This window comes from Urocitellus parryii, chromosome 5 (genome assembly GCF_045843805.1).
Source record: "Urocitellus parryii isolate mUroPar1 chromosome 5, mUroPar1.hap1, whole genome shotgun sequence".
In the NCBI taxonomy this organism is placed as follows: domain Eukaryota; kingdom Metazoa; phylum Chordata; class Mammalia; order Rodentia; family Sciuridae; genus Urocitellus; species Urocitellus parryii.
This window is the reverse complement of record NC_135535.1, coordinates 8,856,814-8,883,341: the sequence shown is the minus strand read 5'-3', so window position 1 is coordinate 8,883,341 and position 26,528 is coordinate 8,856,814. Positions and strand designations below refer to the sequence as shown.

Genomic DNA, 26,528 nt, shown 5'->3' with positions numbered 1-26,528 from the left:
AGCTCTCTACTACTGAGCCACAACCGCAGCCTCTTATTTCTGTGCTTTATAAATTATTCAGTCTGCAACTGGTTATAGCAGTACAAACAAACAGACTAGGACAGATGGATGTGTAGACACAGGCAGGCAGGCAGACTGGGTAATGACAACACTGCTAATATCCTTTCCTTAGAAAGGAATAATAGGGATGGGACAAGAAAAGAAGTGAAACTGGCTTTTCTTTGATATAATATTCTATGAAACAATGTGGTGTTATTAAAATTGACAGAGCACAATTAAAGACCTGAATTCTAGCAATGGTTCTTCCCTTAACCAGTGAGTGTGAGCCAGTCAGGTGGCCTGTCTAGCCCTGAATCTACCAAAAAGGCAGTACAAACATATGCGTTCAATCTGCTTCACAGATACAAAAGTACACCATCATCTATGAATCGTTCAAATATGAGGTATAGGTGTCATTCTTAACCCTCTCCATGAGAAATAATAAAAGAAATCACTCACCTCTCCACATCTCAGGACCAACTCACAGAAACATCTCATGCCTTCTGAAAAGCCCCTAAAAATCCACTAATGTTCACTTTGGGCTCCATGTGTGATGAATGAAAGTATTAACATTTCCAGCTATAATTTACTAGCAGTGGAAGTGGTGAGAAATAGTCAAATCCAGGATATATTTAGATAATGGAGGCCAAAGATGTTCTCTAACTGCCAGAGGTTTCATTAAGGATTAATAAGGACAGTGTCAGAAACCTTTGTTCATATTGTCATCTTTCCCAAGATTACTTTATCTAATATCACTTCATAGTCATTTCTTCCTTCCAAACTTCTTTTTTAACTGCTTCAACCCTAGCATTCTAAACATCCTTAATTTCCTATGATTAATTTATAGTTCCTAACAAAAAAATTCCACGTTTTTGGGTTACCACCCAGTATCACATGAAAGACAAGAAAGATAGGAGCATCCTACTCTAGGGTCTGCTTTCATGAATTTTATCCACTGGGTACAATGTGTCAGACACTATCTTCCCTTGGATATTGACAATTTGATTTTGGAGGCATGAAAATATATTTTCACATTTTTTGAAGGTATAATTTTTGTATTTTTAATTAATTAATTAATTTATTTATTTTATTTTCACATTCTTAACTTTTGGAGCTTGTCTCCTTCCCCTTCCCCAGTCCGTCCCCCTAATTCAGCCACCCTGGTGCCTTATCCTGCAACTACTGTCTTCAGCTCCTACAGCCCTGTGTTGCTGCTGCTTCTGCCATGAACTCTTTGCATGGCTGGATCCTTGATTCACTCAGGTCTCTACTTAAACCTCCATCTCCTCACAGCCACTTCTGTCTACTCTCTCTGAAATGGCCCTACCCATCCCTCTCTATTCCTTCACCCTGCTTTTTCACCCTGGCACTTTTTACTGCCTAGTACTGCATATTTATTTGTTCACTTCTTGTTTCCTCATCTAAAATATAAGCTCCAGGAAGGCACGGAAGTCTCATTCTAGAAACTAGTAACAGTATCTGGAGAGTGGAAGCCACAGAGCATATGCTCAATAAGTATTTACTAAATCAATGACCCAAAGAAAGAAACAAATTACCAAAAAGTCCCCAATTTTCTCCTTGATAGAGTATAAATGAAACCAGATTGATGAAAAATACTGATGACCAATTTATAATTTAGCTGTCTAATACAGTTGTTTGATCTAACATAATTTCTTGAAAAACCTCTAACTAGAAACTAGAAATTATGGAACAAGTAGAATATGCTATTTGTAAAGGACTGGTAGGGTTGAGGGCAGATCAACAGTTCTAATGGACAAGGAGGGATATACCAAGCAGAAAAGCAGCTACAGGGGTGTAGACTCCCCATGGAAGACCAGGGCTTCTTCCTAAGGTAGCAGGCAGCAGCACCAGGAAGCCTGGGCTAGAGCAGCTTACCAGAAATAGGGAATAAATCACCTGAGTGAGCATCTTACCAAGTTCTGCCACTACTGTGGCTGCTGCTCTGTCACCCTAGAGATGCTCAGTACTCAATAATGGCTGTTTTAAAGCATCAAAGTTGAAAATCTAAGAAGTACCCAGTAAAACTGCTTCCATAGTTAAATAAACAATAGTAATAATAAGATGGCATCTATTCACTTCCGACCAATATAATTCTGAAAATAAAGGAAAGAGTACATAGTACTAAAACAAAATAGTATTGGAAGCAGAATAAATTCAGGAAGCAACTTCTTTGCATTAAAAGAAATAAAAGGGGGAAGGGAGGCAGAAAACATGTGTTTCTGAAATAAGAAACTATGCAACAGATCAATACTTAACCATATTATCTAAAATGCACAAGATGAAAAGGTTAGTTGAGGTACAATTTAAAGTGAAAATAAAGTTGTATATTGTTTTAATTAGGAATCTTTTGGCTCTAAGTGACAGAAATTCAATTTGAACTGGGTAAGGCAAAAGTCATGGAAAAACCAGGGGTTGTGATTAAGTCTCAAGCACAAATGAAGCAGAGACCAGAAAATTACCAGGACTCTCTTTCCCTCTCCCATTTCTACTCCTGTCTGTGTCATGGCTTCATTTTCTCCTCTTGCAGATTGGCCTTCTCTACTGGAATGTGGATACAGTCACCAATGGCTCCAGATTCACATCACACACTCTGCAACCTAAGTGTCCCTCTTTCTTCCTTTCAATATGAAGTACCTAGAAGAATGACCCTGATTGAAACAGTCACATGCCCATCACTATGGCAATCCCCATCAGAACACTGTGTGTCAAGGGTCAGGTCAACAGGATAGAATAGAGATCAAGCAGAAAGCCGACTTTAAGAGTCCTTCCAAACACCACATTAAAGACAAGTAAATACAAACTACTAGGGCAACTATGTAAGAGCTCAGTCTCCAAGGACCTTCATTTATGCAATCATTTAATCATTCTCCTGAGAACTTAAGTTCAAGAAAGTTCAGGAAATCTTCTAAGCATTCAGGGCACAAGTAAGAAAAAGAGAAGAAAAAGTCCCTATACTTGTGGTACTTATATTCTAGATGGCTGAAATATCTAATAAGCATAAATTAGGTAATTTAAAATAAAAATGTTCTTTAAAAAGTAAAGAAAGGTGATGTGCTAAATACTAATTTGGGATGCAATCATGAAAAGTCATACTGAGAAGATAACATAGCTGAGTCTTGAACAGTAGGGAAAAGCCAGCCATGCAAGGGCAAAAGAGCAGAGAGTGCAGGCACTAGTCACAGCTCCAAGGTCACTCTTCAGGAAAATATTCCCCTGACAGCCAGCATACCACCCACCCACCCTGCACACTAAGCTGGGTCTCAGACTTGGTCACCTCATACTTGATTGTCTTATAGTAGTACTTGTAGTCTGTAATTGTGCATTTGATAAATGTCTTTTCCCTCCATTAGACTATAACATTTATGAAGGCCAGAACTATACCTGTTTAAGAGACATTAAAGAAAAGTACATGACAGAAAACATCCTGAGGAAATATTTCCAAATACTGAGGAGGAATCTATATAAGTTTACAACTGAACATCATGTAAAGAGATTTGGAAATTTGATAAATTTAAAGGTCATGAGCACTGACATGCAGCACTAGTAAAGACACATACTGTAAGATCTTTAGGAAAAACAGATATTAGTCTTCAAACAGCACTTATAAAACATCTTAATATTCCTGTCTCTATTCCTGACCCACTGTCCCACCAAAATCTACTTTTCTTTCCATATTCCTTTCTCAGTGAATTATACCCCCATTCTAAGCTAAAAATATGAACATATATAGCCCCTAATTCAATTAACCAAGTCTATCAATTACATCCTCTAAATACATTCTAAAGTCATTCTCTTCTTAGTTCAGACCCTGTCATTTGTTACCTATGGTCTCCAATTTATCTATCTTTAGTCTCCCTCTTTTCTACCCTCCACAATATCTCTCCAGGCAGAAGACCTGGGAGTAGGAGGAAGGGGAGGAGCATCTAAAATATATGATCAAATTATTTTCAAATTAATTTTTTTAAAAAGCCTATAGTCAAGTTGGCCTGGTAAATTCATACCTCAAAGTACAGTTCTACTCTGCTTCAAACACACAGCAATAATAGACATGATGAATCTCAAAAACAAGATAACAACCTCCACGAAGCTGAAATACAAGGGAAACAAGAAAGCAGCAAACACTGCTGAAGCCACAGGGCTGCTGGGCTCTTGATGTGGCAGCCAGAAGTTTAGTTTCTCAGATGTTAGGGAACCAGAGATGGTTTCCTTCACTGATGCTAGAAGGGTTCTGTGCTGAGAAAAAGAGAGAAAGGAGGAAAAAAGCCTCTATCTGCTTCCTGGGCTATTAACTCATATGTAGCTATGTGGCTAAAAGCAGGAAACTCACAACAGCCTTCAGACCTGGAACTAAACCAAACTACCTGCTTTCTCAGTCCATGGGCTGTGACACCCTAGTTTTACTGCAGGGCCTAAGCCCTAAGCCAACTTTATTAGGCCTGCACTGAAGGGTAAAGGGAACTGGGTAGGGGGAATTGGAAAACCAACATAAAGGAAAAAGTGAGCACGGGTGGCTGGCAGGAAGAACCTCCCCCTCAAAATAAGCTTGAAACTATAACTCCAAAATGTATTTTTTAAAAATCTAATGCTAAGAAAGACAGTCAATAAAATCAGCAATTAAAACAAATTCACTGCAAATGGAAGAAATAACTCTACAGGACCTTCTCTAGAATCAATATTCTATAAGATTTTGAAATCCTCTAACAAAGACTTAATTTTATTGGGTTTTTTCATATTTTTTGTTACATTATAATTATACATAATGGTGGGTCTCATCATTACACATTCATAATGTACACAATGTAACAATATAATTTGACCAATATTATTCCCCAGTATTTCCCTTCCCCACCCTCTCTCCCTCCCCCTAGTCCCTTTCCTCTTCTTTACTGATCTGTCTTCAATTTTCATGAGATCCTTCCCTGTTGAGAGCCACAGCCAAAGGGGCCCCAGCAAACTTCCAGCTGCCGGCTGATGATTGGCTCACAGCGGCCCCAGCAACATCTAGCTGATTGGCTCCTCTGCGGTGATGCTCACTGGGCTGTTTCCCTGCCCTTTCAGACCACGGAGCTGATCATTGGGGGACCTCTTTGGCTCCGCCCATGCAATCCAGCCAATCGGCCTCAAGAGCAGGAGGATTGTGGGAGGTGGAGAGGCTGGGGTGGGGGTGAGAGGCTTGTGGGAAGCCAGTGGTGGCAGTTGGGCTCTGGGGTTTTTTTCCTGAGGAGGTGTTTTGTTTGGCATGTGTAGTTCTAAAAATAAAGTTAGTTTCTTTTGACAAGTGGCTCCTGAATTGTGCCCAGCCAGACTGCGGCACTTCCCCACAACACACCTTCCTTTTTTCCTCTCTAGCTTCCGCATATGAGAAAAAGTATACAACCCTTAACTTTCTGAGCTTGACTTATTTCCCTTAACAATGTTCCCAAATTCCATCCATTTTCCTGCAAATGACATAAATTCATTCTTCCTTATGGCTAAATAAAATACCACTGTGTGTATTTTATTACACTGTGTGTATTTTCACACACACACACACACACACACACACACATATTACACCATATTTTTTTAATGTTATTTTTTAGTTGTAGGTGGACACAATACTTTTTATTTTATTTTTATGTGGTGCTGAGGATCAAACCCAGTGCCTCACACAAATTATATTGCAGGGCCTAAGCCCTAAGCCAATTTTATAAGGCCTGCACTGAAGGTAGAGGGAACTGGGTAGGGGGAACTGGAAAACCAACATAAAGGGAAAAGTGAGCACGGGTGGCTGCAGGAAGAACTTTCCACTCTCAGCCACAGGCCCAGCCCCGTACCATATTTTCTTTATCTATTTATCCATTGATGGGCCTCTGGACTGTCTCCATAACTTGGCTACTGTGAATTGCACTTGATATGACTATATTCCCATAGAAAAGCAGTATTATCAAAAAACTAGGAAGGGAACTACCATATGATCCAGCTATCCCACTCCTTGCTATATATCCAAAAGATCCAAAATCAGATTATAGGGATATAGCCTATGTCTTTTAATTGATGAGTTGAGACCATTCACATTCAGTGCAATTACAGAGAGATGTTTATTAATTCTTGCCACTTTTGAATTATTTCTAGTGTTTAATTTGTTTCTGTTACTCATCTGCCTAGCTACTTTTCAAGTGAGGTTTGTCCACTTGTAAGCTCTGGAGTTTGTTTTTTAAATTTCTTCTGTGTATCACTACACACAGGAGAAATTAAGTATTTTCTGTAGTGCCAGTTTAGTAGTCATGAATTCTTTTAGTTTCTGCTTGTTTTAGAAGGTTTATTTTTCTTCTTCTTCTTTGATTGTGAAGGGTAGTTTTGCTGGATATAGTAATTTTGACTTTCAGGTCTTAAAATCAAAAATTCTAAGCTCTCCTGGATTTTAGAGTTTGTACTATTCTTATTGGCTTGCCTCTAAATGTAACTTGATGTTTTTCTTTTGAGGCTTTTCAAATTCTATCCTTGTTCTGTATATGTTATGCATTTTAATTATAATGTGTCATGGAGAGATTCTTTTCTGATCTTATCTATTTGTTGGGGTTCTGAATGATTCTTTAATATGGATGTCCATCTCATTCTAAAGGTTTGAAAATGTTTATTATTATTTCCCTGAAGAGGTTATCCATGCCATTAGCTTGCATCTCACCACTCTCTGCGACTCCAATGATTCTTAAATTTGGTTTCCTAATGTTGTTTCAGAGTTGTTGTATATTCTGGTCATGGTTACTTATTTTCTTTAATACTGCCTGAACATTCAAGGCCAACCACAACCACTTTTTCTTCCAGCTCTGGAATTCTGTCTTCAGTCTGCCCTACTATTAGAGAAACTTTCAACTTAACATTTTACTTGATTTGTTGTCTTTCATTTCCAAGACTTTTCTTTTTTTTTTTAATGTTTTTATCTCCTTCTTGAATTTCTCATCCACCCTATTCTGACTTCCTTAATTCTTTCAGTTGTTTTTCTCTGTTCTTCTGGAATTCATTAAACATTTTCATAACCACTCTTTTGGATTCTTATCTGATATTTCCTTCTATATCAATATATGTAGATGTAGGGGTTTTGTGTTCAGGATTGGGGTCCCTGATGACTTCATGGCTGTAGCCTGCTTGGAGCCTGGGAAAGTTTCTGTGCAAAGGCAGAGGATGCCCGGTCGATATGGTAATGCCCTCCATGCTAGAGTCTTAACAGCTTCGACCTTAATCTTAGGCACATAACTCCTGGGAATAAAGGAACTTGCTTGCTTGATAACTACAATGTTTCACCAAGCTCTGGAGCTCCTGGAGCTGCCCACCTAACAGTAACTTCAGACAATGGACCTTCTTGAGAACTGCACAAAGCTCCTAACATTGCATATTGTAACTATGAAATGTAACTGCAGAATAAGTAACCTTACTGATACTCTAAACAATAATGTGATTATGGTACTAATGACCCAATGTAACCTATTCTTATAAATAAACGTGGCAGCTTGGACAAAGAGCCACCCTGCCACCTTCCCTGACCCTGTACCTTGTCTCTATGTCTCCTTTTTTTGAATTTCTTTACATGTGGAGTCAGTTTCTAGTGAATTATGAAGTTTAGGAAGTGTCATGTTACCTTGTTTTTTTCATAATTCTTGTATTCCTGTGTTAGCTTTTATGCATCCACTGGAATGAATCTTCTCCTACACACAGGCCGTTTTAGGGCACAGCTTTCTCTTGCCAAAGTCTTCTAGGATATCAGGTTGTTGTGAATGTTTCAATATATTTCCAAATGGGTTCTGTAGTATAGTTTCTCTGCTAATTCTTTGATGATTAGTGTATTTTGATACAGTGTTATGTTGTGTCAGAGCTTTTGGAGTCCAGATGCCCTCTAGGTCTCAAAAGAGTAGGACCCACCTCTCATAGAGTTGGCCATTGTGTTGTATACAGCAGAGTGTGTGGGGTACACAATCTATGATTGCTCTTCTTCACTAACAACTGTATATTCTAATAGGCAAGGGAATAATCCACACTAAGGCTTGTTGTAGGTATGGTGTCCTCAGCCTTTGTGCTAATTCTGTTTTTGCTGTAGGAGTAGATGTCTATGAGTAGAATCTGGGGCCCTACGCTAGCCATCCCTATTTGGGGCCTGATTATTAGTGTTGAAGATTTTTTTTTTCTCTTCTGTTCTTTGTATTAAACTATCATCGAAGTTTGAATTTGGTTAATTTGTATGTGAAGCAAGGTGCACTGCCTCTTGGCTGGGTTTGGCTCGGCTGCAGAGTCTCTACCTTGTGAACTTGTAGTGTCCAAGTAGATTCTCAACACCTTGTTTCCCTGCAGATCAGTGTCCTCAATCTCACCAGGTCCTCAGTTCTCCAGTTATCATAGTGAACCACTTCTGCTTTGGCTCCAGCTCTGGGTTGGTTATGTGTTTCATCTGAACTAATATAAAAGATCCTGGGTGTGAGTCTATTAAGCCATTTGCTGGCTTTCTGGGTACCCATCCTTCTTCCTATAGCTCATCCAGCACCTGTACAGCAGAGTAATCTGGACCTTCTGAGGATTAGGAATGGGAGCCTAGAGATCACACAGATTGTTAAAAAAGAGCCAGGTGTTGTGGCACACACCTATAATCCCAATGACTTAGGAGGCTGAGGCGGGACGACTGAGAGTTCCAAGCCAGCCTCAGCAAAAGTTAGGTGCTAAGAAACTCAGTGAGACCTGTCTCTAAATAAAAATACAAAATAGGGCTGGGGATGTGGCTCAGTGGTTGAGTGCCCCTAAGTTAAACCCCCAGTACAAAAAAATTGTTAAATAAATTATCAAGAGAAATTAATGTTGGACTATATCTACAATAAGGAATATGAAATTATGAAACAAAACAACAATTGGAAGAAATAAGAACAAGTAGATATGAAAAGAACATATTCAAAATCCTATATATAAAAACTATAATCATTGAGATTTTAAAAATCCAAAAAGCAAAAAATACCTTCAATGTTTAAGATAAATTCTAGTTCAAACAGGTAAAGAGAAAATAGGTAACTATAGGACAATACTAAATTCTTCCAAAATACAATACAGAGAGGCAGGCAGCAAGATTAAAAAGATTAATTAACAGTCATAAAGGAAGTTTGCAAGGTTTTTAGAGAAGAAAATTAACATAATAGCAAAAAAGAAATATTCAGAGACAAAAGAATACTGAGAATCTTACAGAAATGACATGAATCGTCACATCAAAAATGATCTCCAAAATAGATAAAAATAAATATATACCTGGAAACATTGTAGAAAGAACAGAAGAATATTTAAGATAAGGAGAAAACCTTTAAAGCTACTAATCCTTTCCTTGAGCCTACAACAGCACACTTGCCATTCTGTCAGCCCATCAGTCATTCAATCAAGACACACTTATTCAACACTTCCAAGTAAAAAATATAGAAATCTTAGTTCTCCACTCTGTCCAGTGCAGGAGACAGCATGTCAATCAATGATCATAATGGCACTGTGATAAGGACTACAATGGACATGTGGACAAGGTGCTAGGGATGGCAAGGGAGAGCCTGCTTACCTCTGAAGACAGCAAAACAGAACTTCCTAGAGAATACTTGGACTGAGCTTTATTTCAGCATTAATATATATTCCAGAAAATAATAATAAAAGAATCAAGGACTAATAGTATTAGCTAACCTTGACTGAGGACTTGTTATGTGCCTAACTCTCAGACATGTTTCTAATCCTCACAACCTCCCTCACGGTTAATTATTAAGTCCATTTTATGAAAGAGAATAAATAGTAAGTTTAGGGTATGAAGGAATGTTCCCAAAGTCATAAGGTCAAGTTAGAAAGCAGAGATTGACTCTGTAAAACTGAGAAATTAATGTTGGACTATATATAGACCTTAATTTCTTTGGCAGGGCTTAGTACATAATTAAAAGTTCCTTTATTTAACAAGAACCTTAAGAGAATAATTCTGTTGACACAGCACTGGAAATGCTAAACTGGTTATTCTCCCTTTTTTCATTTACTGTATTCTGTCATCTGTTTGAATGCAATAAACAAAGATTATCATGGGGAGCCTAGCCAGTTGGGTGAAGGTCACTTTTAGGTTTAAATAAATTCATGCTTTGCTTCTTGCTATGATGATTATCAGTCCAAACCTTTTTTTTTTTTATGGGAACACAAAACTATCTAAAATATTCAGCTATTTTAAGTAAAAATATTTTTGTTTAAATATACAATAATATAACCACAGGCTTATGATAACTCAAAACCTATAACATATGTTTGTTAAAAGAAACTATTCGTTCATCAAATGTATTTGTTATAGGAAATTACATTTGCTCACTTAAGCTATAAATGAACTCAGAGGCCTTGTGTGAATCATCCCAACACCAATGAGCTACATTATATTTATTAAACTATCACCATATATAAGGTGGATTCTCTGATGAGAAAATTTTGACTAGCAGTAGAAAAAAATTAAATCTGATCCACTTTGAAGTTAGATTCCTTCCTTCGGTGCGTAGCTGCTGCATCGTACTGACTAGGAACTTTCATACTTCTCCAAATCCAGTCCCTTCTGTAAAAGCAGTGAAACCCTCAAATATTAACTATTTTACCTTAGCCTTGACATGGCTAATCAACATCTGAAGTAACTTATTTTTACATTTTAAAATATTTTCTCTTTCTTCAACTTCTTGCTAGATATCTAGGTTTTGTCTATGTATTACATTTGCCTTGAAAAAGAAAATCTCAGTCATTCATTTTCCTCCTTCCCACCCATGGTTCCTCTTTGTCTAAAAATTTTCAGGAACCAAATATCTAGTGATTTCTTTTCTCCTATGAGAACCTGAACTCAATTTCCCAATAGATTTTAATAGTTTTAACCTAACATGAATATAAATAAATATCATGCCTTCCATAGTATTTGCCTTTTACCATTTAATTTATAGCTCTTAACAACGGCTTTAAAAGGCTTAGCTATTAGTCCAAGATATTCACTTAAGTGAATAAATAGAACCATAATTGATATGGGCCAATCCCTGAGTTTTGGAGGCCACAAGACAAGCAGCATATAAATAAACCAGTCATGAATACAAATACGAAGTACCTAATTTTCTAAATCAGGTGACTGGCGATGACACTGAAAGCCAACATGGCAGTAATGTTGCCAACACATGCTACTTTTAGTAAAACAGCTTAACATAATTTCTTTTTAATTTTTATTTTTTGTAGTTGTAATATAGACAGAATGCCTTTATTTTATTTATTTATTTTTATTATGCGGTGCTGAGGATTGAACCCAGTGCCTCACATGTGCTAGGAAAATACTCTGCCACTGAGCTACAGCCCCAGCCATAATATAACTTTTAATATCATTGCAAATTTGTCTTTTTAAAATGTGTCCCCACATTAATTATATATGTGCATATATATAAATAAAATGGCCTATTTAAGTGAAATTAACTGCAATTTCATGACTTATCTAATTAAGACTAAAACAGGACATAAACCTATAATGCACACGTTTCCTAGAACCTGAATTAGTTTTAAGAGAATTCCTTATTTGTGCAGATAAATAATTGAGGGTATGAAAAGGCTTTCACATTTCATTGCGTATTTTTCAGACAATTTTAATTAAGTTCATTCTAGTAGTTCAGTGAAACTTTGTTAGGATATTTTTTAAGACTCAATTACAAGAGGCTGTTTAGTATAATAATAGAATACAACTAAATAGTATCAGGATATTTTTCTAATTGTGTTCAGTCATTATGGAATAGTGTAACCTTAACTAAATAACTTAATCTCCCTGAGCTCTGCCTCCTCCTATAATTTGGCAGACACCCTTAGATGAAGGGGATATGTTCCAACACCCCAAGTGCTGAAACCATGGATAGTACCAATTCTATAGTGCTATGTTTAATACTATATGTTACCGATTGAATTAAATTCATAAATTAGTGAAATATTAACAGCAGTAGCTAATAAGTAATGTAATTTATAAATGAGGCACAGTAACAGCACTAATAATAAAAACAGGATAAGCATAACAATATACTGCAATAAAAGTTATTTCGAATTTTACAAATTATTTATTTCTGAAATTTTCTACCCAGTATTTTCAAAGTTGACCACAGGTTAACTAAAATTACAGAAAATGAAACCACAGATAAGGGAAAATACTATACCCTTCTTTTTCCTAAGATTGTTTTAAGGATCCAGTGAGATCTTACAAATGACACTACTCTTTTATTAAAATCTAATAATGCTCAAACAACTGGATACCATATGGAAAAAATGAACTCTATTTCTATATTACAATAGTCACAAAAACTTAATTCTAGATAAATTAAAAACCAAACAATTCCTAGAAGAAAACAGAAAAATATCTTCCTTTGGATAGGCACAAAAGGCATTAACAATAAAAGAAGAAATAAATTAGACTGCATCAAAACTACAAACTATTTTTAACCCTTTATCCTCCTACAATGGACCTTGCAAAGCCTGTCTGGAGTTCTAATAAGGGAGTTGCAGTCAACTGAAATCAGTTCTCTTCTAGAGAAAGTCATCCTCTTCAACCAAGCACCCATCTTGGTTGAACAGGAGGAACACACAGGAAAAGATGAGGAAGAAGGAGACACCCACCTTGTCAGCAGATGAGTTGAATAAATCCTGGCAATCAATGGGGTAACAACAGATTGCAGCCAAATAACTTTCACATCCAAAATTACAAACATCCACTCATAAAAAAGACCACAATAAACAACTAAAAAGACAATCTGCAGACTTGGATAAAACACTGATAACCCATCTATCTGACAAAATTCATCTGCAGAATGAATAAAGACTTCCCACAAATCAATAATAAAGTGGCAAGAAATAAAAAGAAAAAATAGGCAAAATACTTGACAAGCCATATAGTCAAAAATCATATGAAAAGAGGCTCAACAATCTTTCAAGGAAATTCAAATTAAGACCAAATGGAAACATCATATCTCCATCAAAATGGCTAAAATAAAAAAAAAATAACATTATCAAGTGTTGGCAAAGATGTGAAAAACAAATTCTCATACCCTGATGGCAGGAGTGTAAAATGGTAAAACCATTTAAGAAATGCTTTGGATGAATCTCAAAAACAGTATTTGAAAGAAAGAAGCCAGAAACTAAAGAATGCATACTGCATGCTTCCATTTACATAAATTTCAAAAACAAATGTAAACTAATTTATATGGTTAAAGAAATCAGAAAAGCAGTTGCCTCTGGAAAGAGTGGAGGATTGACAGGAGAGGGTAATAAAAAACTTAACCGCATGATTGGAAATATTCTTTATCTTGATATGGTGATGGTTACACTTATCAAAATTCATCATATGTAAATTATATATCAGTAGGTGTATTAACATTAAAGTTTTTAAAATAGCAAAGAGATGGAAATTTTATTAGTCAATTATAAATTTATATTTTTATCTTTCTAAAAAAGTCAAGCTATAAATTTGCTAAAGGTATAAAAATATCAAGGAATTAATCATCCATTAATCAAATTGATACCAGACAAAACCAAGTACTAGGGACACTGTTCTTGCCCCTGAGAAATTCCGATTTGTAAAGTATGTTAGTCAGCTTTTCATCACTGTGACCAAAAGACCTGACAAAAACAATGTACAGAATTAAGTTTATTTTGGCTCACAGTTTCAGAGGTTCAGTCCATGGTCAGCCAACTCCATAGCTCTAGGCCAAAGGTGAGGCAGAATGTCATGGCAGAAGGGAGTGGCAGAGGAAAGCTGTTCAGTTACTGACATCCAGGAAAGCAGAAAGAGTTTAAGTGTAAGGAGCCAGGGATAATATAATCCCCAAGGGCATGTACCTTGTGACCTACTTCCTACAATGACACCCTACCTGCCTACAGTTACCACCTCATTAATCCATTCAAATTATCAATCCATCAAATAGATCAATCCACTGATTATGTTATAGCTTTCACACTCTCTCTATATATATATAAAATCATTTCACTTCTGAACATTTCTGCATTGTCTCACACATGAGCTTTTGGGGAACACCTCATATCCAAACCATAACACAAAGAAATAAAAACATGGTCATAAATGGGCCATTACAGAGGTTCATAGACACTGTGACCATACTAGAGAGAATGTTATACTACCTTAGAATGTCAGTAAGATTCAGGAATATCAATGGAGCCTGAACCCTCTGTGGTAATATGGTACCTATTCTCATGAGGCTGAGCTAAAATTGCTGGGTGCTACCCTAAGATAAAAGAAACTGGTCCAGATTTGCTGGCTGTGTCTAGATGGTCCCAGTGGATCAAGAAATGAGACCCAACTATATCATGTCTACCCATTTAAGATATGAAAAATTGTGCTCTACATGTGTAATATGAATTGTAATGCATCCTGCTGTCATATATAACAAATCAAAATTTAAAAAATTTTAAAAAGAATTACAATAAAGTACCCACATTCATTGAAAACAAACATAAGGGGCTAGGGGTACCGCATACAGCTAGAGCATTTGCATGTGTGAAGCTCTGAGTTTGATCCTCAGCACTACAAAAATAAATAAATAATAATCAATTAATTAAATAAGTAAAAAAAAGGAAACCCATTTTAATATAAAGATACACACAGATTAAAAGTAAATGGATAAAGTTATACCACATGAAAACTAATCAAAATAAAGTAGGAATAGTTACATTAATTTTAGACACAATAGACATCAGACCAAGGAAAGTTATCAGGAACAAAGAGAAGCATTAAATAATAATCAAGTGGGCAATTCTCCAAGAAGACATAGCAATCCTTAATATACCTAACAAGAGAATATCAAAATCCACAGGCAAAAACTGATGAAAATAAAGAGAAACAGATGAATACACTATTATAGTTGGAGACTTTAATACCTCTCTATCAGAAAAGCACAAATCCAAAAGGCAGAAAAATCAGTGAAGACATAGTTAGATTCATCATCAATCAACTGGGTATTCAGGTACTTATAGACTACTTCATTCAATAGTAGATTACACATCCTTCTCAAACTTAAGTGGAACATTCACCCTGATAGACCACATTCTGAGTCATAAAAAAAATGCCTTAACAAAGAATAGAAAATACAATGTCTGCTTTCAGACCACAATAGAATTAAACTGGATATCAATAACAGAAAGATAATTTAAAAATCCAAAAATATTTGGAGATTAAGCAACACATTTCTAAATGATACATGAGTTTTTAAAAATCTCAAGACAAATTTTATAATACTTTGAAATGAAAATAAAGAAAATTTATCAATTGTGGAATGTAGCAAAAGCAGTGCTGGGAAGAAAGTTTACAGCATGTGAATACACATGTTAGAAAAGATAAAAATATAAAATGAATCATCTAAACTTCTACCTTAGGAAACTAGAAAAAGGACTAATTTAAACAAAAGCAAGCATAAGAAAATAAATAATAAATCATGTCAAAATAAACCCTACTGTTATGAATAATCATAATGCACTAATTAATGCATTAAAAAAAACAAGTTAAAAAATTAGAGCAGAAATCAGTGACACTGAAAACAGGAAACCCAAAGAGAAAAACCAATGAAACCAAAAGTTGGTTCATTTAAGAAAACAATAAAAGCAGTAAGTCAGGCTAAGAAAGAAAGAAGATACTAATTTCTAATATAAGAAATGAAAGGGGAGTCAACAATATACAGCATTAAAGGACAATTAAATGCCCAATAAAGGAATAATATGGATAACACTGTGCTTATAAATTTGATAACCTAGATGAAATGGACCAATTACTTGAAAAATACTATGAGTTAAAACTCACACAAGAAGAAATAAGATGATATGAATAGGTCTACACTTATTAAAGAATTAGAATCAATAATTAATTACCTCCTAAAATAAAAGCACTTAGCTCAGATGGATTTACTGGTGAATGCTACCAAACATTTAAAGACGAAATTTAGAATTCTCTTCAATCTTTCAGAAGATAGAAATGGAATATTTCCTAACTCATTCTTATGAAACCAGTATCACCCTACTACAAAAACACTGAAAGAAAACTACCAATCTCTCTCATAAATAAAAAGAAAATCCTCAACAAAAATATTAGCAAACCAAACCCCAAAATACATAAAAAGAATTATATACCATTACTGAATAGGATTTACTTCAGATATGCAAGTCTAGTTCAATAGATGTTACCATCAAATCATCAAAAGAAGGAAAGTCACATGACAATATCAGGAGATAGAGAGGACAAGACTATGTAGCAAATTTAAAAGAATCAAAAACAACAACTAAAATATCCTGGAGCAAAAAAATGAATATAGCAGGGTTGTAGCACACAGATTAAAACCAAAGAAAAGTCAATCACTTTCCTGTATGCCAGCAATGAATATCTGGAATTTGAAATTAAAAACACAATAGCAGTAATATTAACATTCAAAAAATTAATAGCTTAGGTATAAACCCAACAATATGTACAGTCTATCTGAAAAAAACTACAAAATTTTTGCTGAATAAAATGAAAGAACTAAGAGAGCAGGATCAGCAAGATGGTGGGACAGGACTTTCCAGTGCTGTTCCCCCACAAAACAAGTCAAACAATTATCCACACACAAAAATACATTCACAAGAGCTTAGGAGAGAGACAGGTCCAAACCTGAGGATCCAGGTTCCAGACTTGCCCACCTGCTAACCCACATACCAGGCCAACCTACCCAAAAATTCCAGCAGCAAGCCTGCCCTTGGACCAAATCAGATGGCCCGACCAAACAAAACCAGTCTGTAGATTGGAATAAGTCATTACTTCTTCAAAAATGCAGTCATCAACATAGAGCTACACAAAAAAGGAAAAAAAAATAAAAGAAAGTATATCACCACCAATAGAAATCAAAGAAAAACTAAACAAATGAAGAGATTCTATGTTCATGGAAAAGACTCAATATAATCAAAATGTCTTCCCAACTTGCTTTATAGATTCAATGCATTTCCAGTCAAAATTCCAGCAATTATTTTGTGCACATGGACAATGATTCTAAAGCATATATGGAAAGGCAAAGGACACAGAATAGCCAATATAAAACTGAAGAAGAACAAAGACTGACACTATTCAACTTCAAGACATAATATAGTTACAATAGTCAAGACAGTGAGGTATCAGTTAAACACTAGACAAATCCACAGATCAGAATGTAAAGTCTACTGCATAATCAACAAAAAAACATACTATGCTTCTGTTGACATTTTTCTTTCTGACTTGGTACTAACCAATCGTCAGGAGTGTTCACAAAGTCCAGCATACTGTATTTCAGCTTACTATTTTTTTGGTCCTAAGCTCAAATGTTACAGAATCTGAAAGACCTTTATTTGGATTTAAACATATCCAATTGTACCATACTCTGTACACATAAAAGGTATAAATGCATAAATACATTTGTCTTTGTATTATAAGTTTATCTATTTTATCTCTCAAAACAGCTCATAAGCTCTTTTTGCAGGGGCTAGCTTCTCTTCTACTCTATAAAAATCATCAGAGCTCTTAGTACAGTGATAAAATAGCTACTCTATATATTACAAAGAGAATGGGTCTTTTTTTAAAATAAACTTAATCCTCATGAAAGTTGATGCCTTTTTCAGGATGAAACAGTACACACAATCAAAACTCTTAAAGATTTTTCCTATTTCATCATTAAGCCTCAAACAGACCTAAAATAAACAATTAAAAATAGAATATACATATGACCAACTGTGATTTATGCTAGGAATGCAAGGTTGGTTCACATGCAAAATAAATCAATGTGATATGCCATATTCATAGAATTAAGGGAATTTTTAAAAAACATGATCATCTCAATAGATGCAGAAGAAGCATTTGACAAAAGTGAACATGCTTTCATGATTAAAAAAAAAAAACTCAACCAAGAACAGAAGAAAACTTCCTCAACCCGATAAAGAACATTTATAATAAACCTACAGCTAACATTATATTTAATAATTGCAAGCTTTCTTCCTAAAAGCAGAAACAAGTCAGGAATGTCTACAATCACACCATTCTTAGTCAAGACAATTAGGCAAGAAAAAGAAATGGGAGGCATCCAGTTTGGAAAGGAAGAAGTAAAAGTCTGTTGTACATCACAAGATTTTGTATATAGTAAATCCTAAGGAATCTACCAAAAAAAAAACAAAACACCTATTACAACTAACAAACTAGTTCAGCAAACAGGATATAAGATCAACCTACAAAAGTTTTGATAGATCATAGGCTGGGGTTGTGACTCAGTAGTAGAAACACTTGACTAGCACACATGAGGCACTGGATTTGATCCCTAGCACCACATTAAAAAAAATTTAAAAATAAAGATACTGTGTGTCCATTTACAGCTAAAAAAAAAAAAAGGTTGGCATATCAGCATACTTCTATATACTAGCAATCTAGCAATGAACAATCTAAAACTGAAACTAGGAAAATAATTCCATTTATGATAGCATCAAAAAAGAATCAAATACTTAGAAATAACAAAAGAAAGGATAAGATTCATACACTAAAAACTACACAGCACTATTTAAAGAAATAAAAGAAGGCCTAAATAAAAAGAAAGACATACTGTGTTCATGGATTGGAGAAATTCATATTAAGATGGCTACATTTCCCAAATTGGATCTACAGAAGAAGATCCAATGCAATCCCAATCAAAATTCCAGCTGTCTTTTGATTTTTTTTTAAGAGAAACTAATGGGCTGATGCTAAACTTCATAAGGTAATGCAAAGGACTCAGAATAAACAAAACAATATTGAAAAAGAAGAAAGTTGAAGGACTCCTATGCTTGATTTCAAAACTTAAAAAATCTACAGTAATTACAACAGTGAAGTACTGGCATAAGAACCGACATACAGATCAGTGAAACAATTTAAAGGTATAGAAACAAACCCCACTTGTACATTGTTGGTGGGACTGCAAATTGGTGCAGCCAATTTGGAAAGCAGTATGGAGATTTCTTGGAAAGCTGGGAATGGAACCACCATTTGACCCAGCTATTCCCCTTCTGGGTCTATTCCCTAAAGACCTAAAAAGAGCATGCTACAGGGACACTGCTACATCGATGTTCATAGCAGCACAATTCACAATAGCAAGACTGTGGAAGCAACCTAGATGCCCTTCAATAGACGAATGGATAAAAAAAATGTGGCATTTATACACAATGGAGTATTACTCTGCATTAAAAAATGACAAAATCATAGAATTTGGAGGGGAATGGATGGGATTAGAGCAGATTATGCTAAGTGAAGCTAGCCAATCCCTAAAAAACAAATGCCAAATGTCTTCTTTGATATAAGGAGAGTAATTAAGAACAGAGTAGGGAAGAAGAGCATGAGAAGAAGACTAACATTAAACAGGGATGAGAGGTGGGAGGGAAAGGGAGAGAGAAGGGAAATTGCATGGAAGTGGAGGGAGACCCTCAGGGTTATACAAAATTACATACAAGAGGAAGTGAGGGGAAAGGGAAAAATAATACAAGGGGGAGAAATGAATTACAGTAGAGGGGGTAGAGAGAGAAGAGGGGAGGGGAGGGGAGGAGAGGGGGGATAGTAGAGGATAGGAAAGGCAGCAGAATACAACAGACATGAGTATGTCAATATGTAAATCAATAGAAGTGTAACTGATGTGATTCTGCAATCTGTATACGGGGTAAAAATGGGAGTTTATAACCCACTTGAATCAAAGTGTGAAATATGATATATCAAGAACTATGTAAAGTTTTGAACAACCAATAAAAAATAAATTTAAAAAATAACAAAAATAAATAAATAGATAGATAGATAGATAGATAAATAGAAACAAACCCCAACATCTATGACTGGCTAATTTTCACAAGGATGCCAATATAACTAAATAGTTATACCAATACATGCAAAAGAATAAAATTGGCTCTCTACCTCATATCATCCAGAAAATTAATTGAAAAGGAATTCAAGAACTAAATGAAAGAATTAAAACTATAGAACTCTTAAGGAAAATATAGGTATAACTCTCCATAACCCTGGACTTGACAATGATTTCTTATTGATGATACCTAAGGTAGAAGCAACCAAAGAAAAATTGGACATCGTTGAAATTTAAAACTTTTGTGCAAGACGACATATCAAGAAAGTGAAAAAAAAAAAAACCAACCTACAGAATGGCAGAAGATACTTGGGAATCACCTAATAACAATATTGTATCTAGAATATATAAAGAAATTTCAAGACTCTAATAAAAGAACAACCTGTTTAAAATAAGCAAAAGATTTGAATAGACATTTCCAAAGACAACATATAAACTGCCAGCAAGGATATGAAAATATCCCCAACATCATTATTCTTTAAGGAAATTTAAATCAAAACCACAGTGAAATATTTCACACCCAACAGAATAACTAGAATGATAATTTTTAAATGGTTAAGTGTTTACAAGGATATAGAAAAATTGGAGCCCTCTTATGTTATTGATAGGAATGTTAAATAGTACAGCCACTATAGAAAGAGAGCTGTTCCTCAAAAAGCTAAACACTGAATTACACATGATCCAGCAATTTCACTACTAAACTATATACCCAAAAGAACTGAAAGCAGGGACTTGAACTTTTACACCTGAACTCCAGTGTTCACTGAGGCACTATTCACAATAGCTAAAAAGTAGAAACAACCCAAGAGTTTGTCGATAGATGAACATGGTTTTAAAATGTGGCACATACATACAATAGAATATTATCCAACCACAAAAGGAATAAAATTCCATTACATCCTCGACATCAATGAGCTTTGAGGACATTTTGGTAAGTGAAATAAACCATATGAAAACGAACAAATACTGTATAATTCTAGTTGTATGAGGTACCTAGAGGCAAATTTAGGGACAGAAAGTAAATTAGAGGCTTGGTAGAATGGGATTGGAGAGTTATTGCTTAAAGGTTACAGAGTTTCTGTTTAAGGCTATAAGAAGTTCTGGAAATAGGTGTGATGGTTGCATAACACTGTGAATATACTTAATGCCACCAAACTGTACACTTAAAAAGGCAAACTTTACATTATATATCTTTTATCATGATATTTTAAAATAATGTAATATACCAAGAACCATATAATGTACACATTAAATGGGTGATTTGTATATTATATGAATTGTGTCTCAATAAAGCTGTTCTTATAAAAAGTAGGAAGAATAAAAAGAAATGAGATCTCCAGCTATGAAAAGACAGAGAAATCAAGTGCATATTGCTAAGTGAAAGAAATAAGTCTGAAAATGCTACACACTTTGATTCTAACTTTATGGTTCTGGAAAAGGCAAAAGAATAAAGACCAGTGGTTTCCTGGGGCTCAGGAGGTCATAAATGAGTGAATCACAGGGCATTTTTAGGTCAGTAAAACTATTCTGTATGATACTGAATGGTGGGACACAGGACATCAGGCATTTTTCAAAGCGTGTAGAACTGTATAATAAAGAGAGTGAACTCTCACATAAAATATGAACTTTAGGGGCTGGAGTTGTTGCTCCCTCAGTTGTAGAGGGCTTGCCTAGCATGTGTGAACCACTGGGTTCGATCCTCAGCACAATATACAAATATAAAAATAAAATAAAGGTATTGTATCCATCTACAACTAAAAATATTTTTTAAATATGAACTTTAGTTAATAACCTCAATACTGGCTTATCAACTGTAACAAATGTAACACACTATTGCAAGATGTTACTAGTAAGAGAAATCATAGGTGGGAGGGAGGGGTATGTAGAAACTGTACTTTCTGCATAATTTTTCCAGAACATAATTTTTCAAACTGCCCTTTAAAAAAAGATCTATTTTTAAATGCACACTTAACACAGACTGCACTACATTTTATCTTCTCATGATTCATAAGATTATTCATTTTAAACATAAATTATAATTTTACATTAAATGGAGAGGAAATGCTGATTCTTCTGCCATAGTACAATATCAGACACTACTGAATCATCTGAATATTCTGTACATCCTTCCCTATTTCACCTCCTCTTCCACCCCCAAAAGAATTATTTTATGACCTAAATTTCTATATTCATATAAATACCTCCATCTAGATGGATTTTGTAGATTCCAGCATCTTTGGAAACATTTTTAATTTATGACTAAATTGCATCTAATTATAATTATGAATTACAGTGACATCATTAATACCAAATTGCCATGCCTCCTGTTTTATTCATTTTCTGTGAGGTAGCATTTTATCAGAAACCTAAGTGTATCAATTTTACACATCTTTTTGAAAATAATTTATTATTCTCTAAGGCACTTTAAGAGTTAAACTAGAACCATTAACTAGAGAAAAAGTAGATGGTACATTTAAGAACAATTTTTCCGCAAGGTGCAGTGGCACTCACCTGTAACCCCAGGGACTTGGGAGGCTGAGGCAGAAAGAATGCAAGTTCAAGGTCAGCCAGGGCAATTTAATGAGACCTTTCTCAAAATAAAAAGGGATAGAGATGATGGAGCTCAGTGGTAGAGTGCCCCTGCAGTCAATCCACAGTATTGAAACAAACAAACAAATAATAAATGAATGAATGAATGAATGAATGTCAGGCACATAGCAAATGCCTACAATTCCAGCTTCTCAGGAGGCTAAGGCAAAAGAATTGCAAGTTCAAAGCCAGCCTGGATAATTTAACAAGATCGTGTCTCAAAAAGGGCTGGGAATAGAGTTCAATGGTAAAGCAACTCTGGGTACAATCCCCAGTACCACAAAAAAAAAAAAAAATTTAATTAAAACAAAAAAGAACTTTTTCCCAGTTCCTGTTTTAAAATGATCCCTCCCAAACTCCTATCTTTACTGTAACACTGTATAACTTCTTTAACTGTTACCTTGATCTTTTCCAGCTTCATCTATGTGTTGAAAGTCTTTTAGCATATGAAGATTACAGAACCCCTCTCTGCAATGATGGATAACTTTCTTTGATCCATTCTTGATGAGATAATCCATTAGGGTAAGGGATTTATACACATGACGCCAGTTCTTCCCATGGTCACTGAGTCTCTGCCATAGCATATTCATAATCTCCGAGAGAGAAATTGTGTTGAAAGTCAAATCACTGATATCCAACATCAGAGAACTAGAGGGACCCCAAGGGTCATTAGAAGTTGCTTCCCTGACTTTTATTTCAGCATCTGAGTAATTTTTCATGAAGTTTTTCATTTGCCTCCTGAATGCCATAGGTAGGACAAGTTTGAAGGTGAAAAGGGGGGGTGAGAGCAATGGAACAGGAATTTGTGTTACTGGTTTATAAAACTCTTGACAAGTAGTTCTGTTGCTCCCAAATACAAATGATTAATCTCCATGTTGATAAAGTATCAATTTCCTACAAGAAAAGCACAAAAAATAAGTAAGTTAAATATTCTTTAAAATATTCTACGGAAGACCAGGCCAATCTGAAAAATCTAGGTTGTTTCTAAATCAGTCTGCTCACTTTACATCAATCACAATGGAGGGTATACCACATTAATGTTCCCAAGATAGGTACAGGAATATCCTTCATAAGAGATTGGCCTATATTATTTAAAGAAATAAAGGTGGTCTTTCTACTCCTAAAAGTTCTTGTGGAAAATATCATTGAACCTCTTTAGCCAGAAATATAATTATTATAAAGCATTACATGAGTAGTAGACAAATTAGTGTAAGAAATGGAATTTGCTCTCTGACATCTCTTGCTTAACATATGTTGCCATGTATAAAAATATTATGTCCTGAAAGCAATTAAAATGGTGGTGAAAACTAAGAATCTCCTAGTGGTGCTATAACTATGTCCTTTTCAGAACTATAAGTCATCACAATCTGATCTAAATATGGCCCATTTTCTTGTTAATCTAAAAGAAAGGAGAATCAACTACTAAGACAAATACTTGTACCTCTGTGGACTACACAGCCAATTCACAGTACCCTAAAACCAATGTTTTTGTCCAGATAAGCTAGTAAATTAGAGTAAAAGGTTAAGTTGATCTTTACTCACCTTTAGAAAAAAGTATGGGTTTAGAATTAAACAGTGTCAACAGTGAGATTAAAATAATATAAAGATTTTCTTAAAGCCTGGAGTAATCAGCATGTATCTAACAGATCGCAAATAAATGCATACAAAGAGAAACTCATGTAGGTTGATGCAAAAAACACATTAAAACTTAAAAGGGTCCCAGCTACTTGGGAGGCTGGGGCAGGAGGATTATGAGTTTGAGCCCAACCTGGGCAACATAGCAAGATCCTGACTCAAAACAAAACAAAAACTTAAAATGGTGTATGTAGCCCCAAAACTTTACATGATTCTCGTGAATTATCAATTCACAATTTACATGAAATCATTCCCTTTCCTCTTCCATTACTCTGCATTAAGGTGAGTCAGTCAGTTTGCAATTTCTCCAGTGATTTACCACTTATGGCTTCCAAGATAGTGTGCCAAACTGATTTCAAGTCCTGATGAGTGAACAAACCCACGGCAGTCTAGACAAATCTATAATCCTATTTTATTCAAGAAACTGCCAACATACAAAAGAAAAAAAATGCTAAAATGCATAACAATTGTTATTTTTAGTTTTATTTCCCTCCCTTTACTTTTGCAGTTACTAGCTGAGGCCTAATTAATTTCTGTGTATTGAAGGCAGGCATAAATTTTCAGAAGCATCCTAAATGAACTATCATTTCTTTTTTAAAGACATAAAGATGTAAAAATGCAACATAACCTCAAGTAAGCAAGACAGAAAAGGTTATTGGTTTACTTAGGACTTCTCAGAAAAACTACCATCGACCCTAGGAAGAAAAACACAAAAGCATTTCTATAACTTCATGATTTTCTCATTTGCACTTCAAATATAGGCCTCTTTATCGGACTCCCACATGCAGTAAAAACTGATTTATAATGCTTCAATAAGCTATTAAAGCAGGACACAGTAGCATATACCTAAAATATCAGCAACATGGGAGGCTGAGGCAGGAGGACCACAAGTTCAAGGCCAGCACTGGCAATTTACTGAGAACGTGTCCCAAAATAAAAAGGACTGGGGATGTAACTCAATGATAAAGTGCCCCTGGGTTCAATCCCAAGTACCAAAAATAAACAAATAAAAATAAGCTATTAAAATTTTCAATTTCTACTGTTCCTTTTTACCCTCTATCAAACTCACTCAATGCAGAGATTCACTATGACATTGGCTTAGAGAAACAAATATTGATCTGTTTCTTTACAAGTCTATTAAAAAGACACTGTTAGAATGCTGGAATTGAACAACAGCTGTAAAATATTTTTTATAGCTACCTATCTTCATTTTGGAACAATCTTAATTTTTAGGTTTGCTTATATTCTCTAATCTGTATTAAGTTCTTTGAAGTACTTTTTTAAATAAATTTTCTGCCTCAGAAAAATAGCAAAATAATAGGCTCAGAATCCAAAATAGAAGTTTAAAACAGACATATGTGACAACATACCATAATAAAATATTCTCCCAATTATTAGAAAAACAACAAAGAAAAAGTCTGGATAGGTAAATTAATATCGGGGCTGGGATGTGGCTCAAGCAGTAGCGCACTCGCCTAGCATGCGTGTGACCCAGGTTCGATCCTCAGCACCACATACAAACAAAGATGTTGTGTCCACCGAAAACTAAAAAATAAATATTAAAAAATTCTCTCTCTCAAAAAAAAATTAATTAATTAATATCACTTACTTATGTGCAGTGACATTAACATAAAATATGGAAGATACCATCAAACTACTAGTGTTTTTTCAGACTAATATGAATTTCAATCAATTGGTATTAGTTGTAAATTATGTCAGTTTATTATGTTTTAGACACGTGACTAGACAAATGCTATTTACATCATCAAATAACCTTGAGATTATAATTACTCATAGGCTGTATAATGTTTCAGTTAATGATGAACTGCATATATAACCATGGTCCCACAAGATTAACTTGCCTAGTGACATTATAACCACTTAGATTCTATGGTATCTATGCAATGACAAAAATCTCTTAATGGTGTTATTTCCCAGAAAGTATCCATATCATTAAGCATCACATGATTGTAAAGTTATGACATCTGAATTAGAATTAGTGGCAAGAAGGCAAATTTCCATATTTGATTCTCAGTTGTCTGGCTATTCACATCATTATAATGTTGAGAAATAGTGGGAAGAAGGAATTTCATGTCACAAATTTGTGTCATCTTCTCGGAGAAACCTTCACTGACCTCACTTACTTAGGTCACCCTATCACATTCTCTACAGCAGCAGGTTAATTTCCTTCATTCCAGTTAGAATGATTTGTACTAACCTATTTGTTATTGCTGTTAGTTGCCTTTCTTCACTACCAGACTAGAAGCTCCTTGAGAGCAGGGACCTTGACCTACTTATTTACTCCTTTAATCCTAGATCTACCAGACACCTAGCAACAGAAGGTACTCAAGAAATGTG

At 35.0% G+C, this 26,528-nt stretch overlaps 1 protein-coding gene across 1 annotated transcript in view; it reads right to left on the bottom strand.

The window, feature by feature from the left end:
- The window catches only part of Enthd1 (ENTH domain containing 1), a 113,005-nt gene extending 89,721 nt beyond the window's left edge, over positions 1–23,284 (bottom strand). Inside the window, exon 1 of the mRNA XM_026405979.2 lies at positions 22,936–23,284. Coding sequence (XP_026261764.1) covers positions 22,936–23,284 — 349 coding nt within the window. The remainder of the gene's footprint in view (positions 1–22,935) is intronic.
- Positions 23,285–26,528: the final 3,244 nt, after the last annotated feature.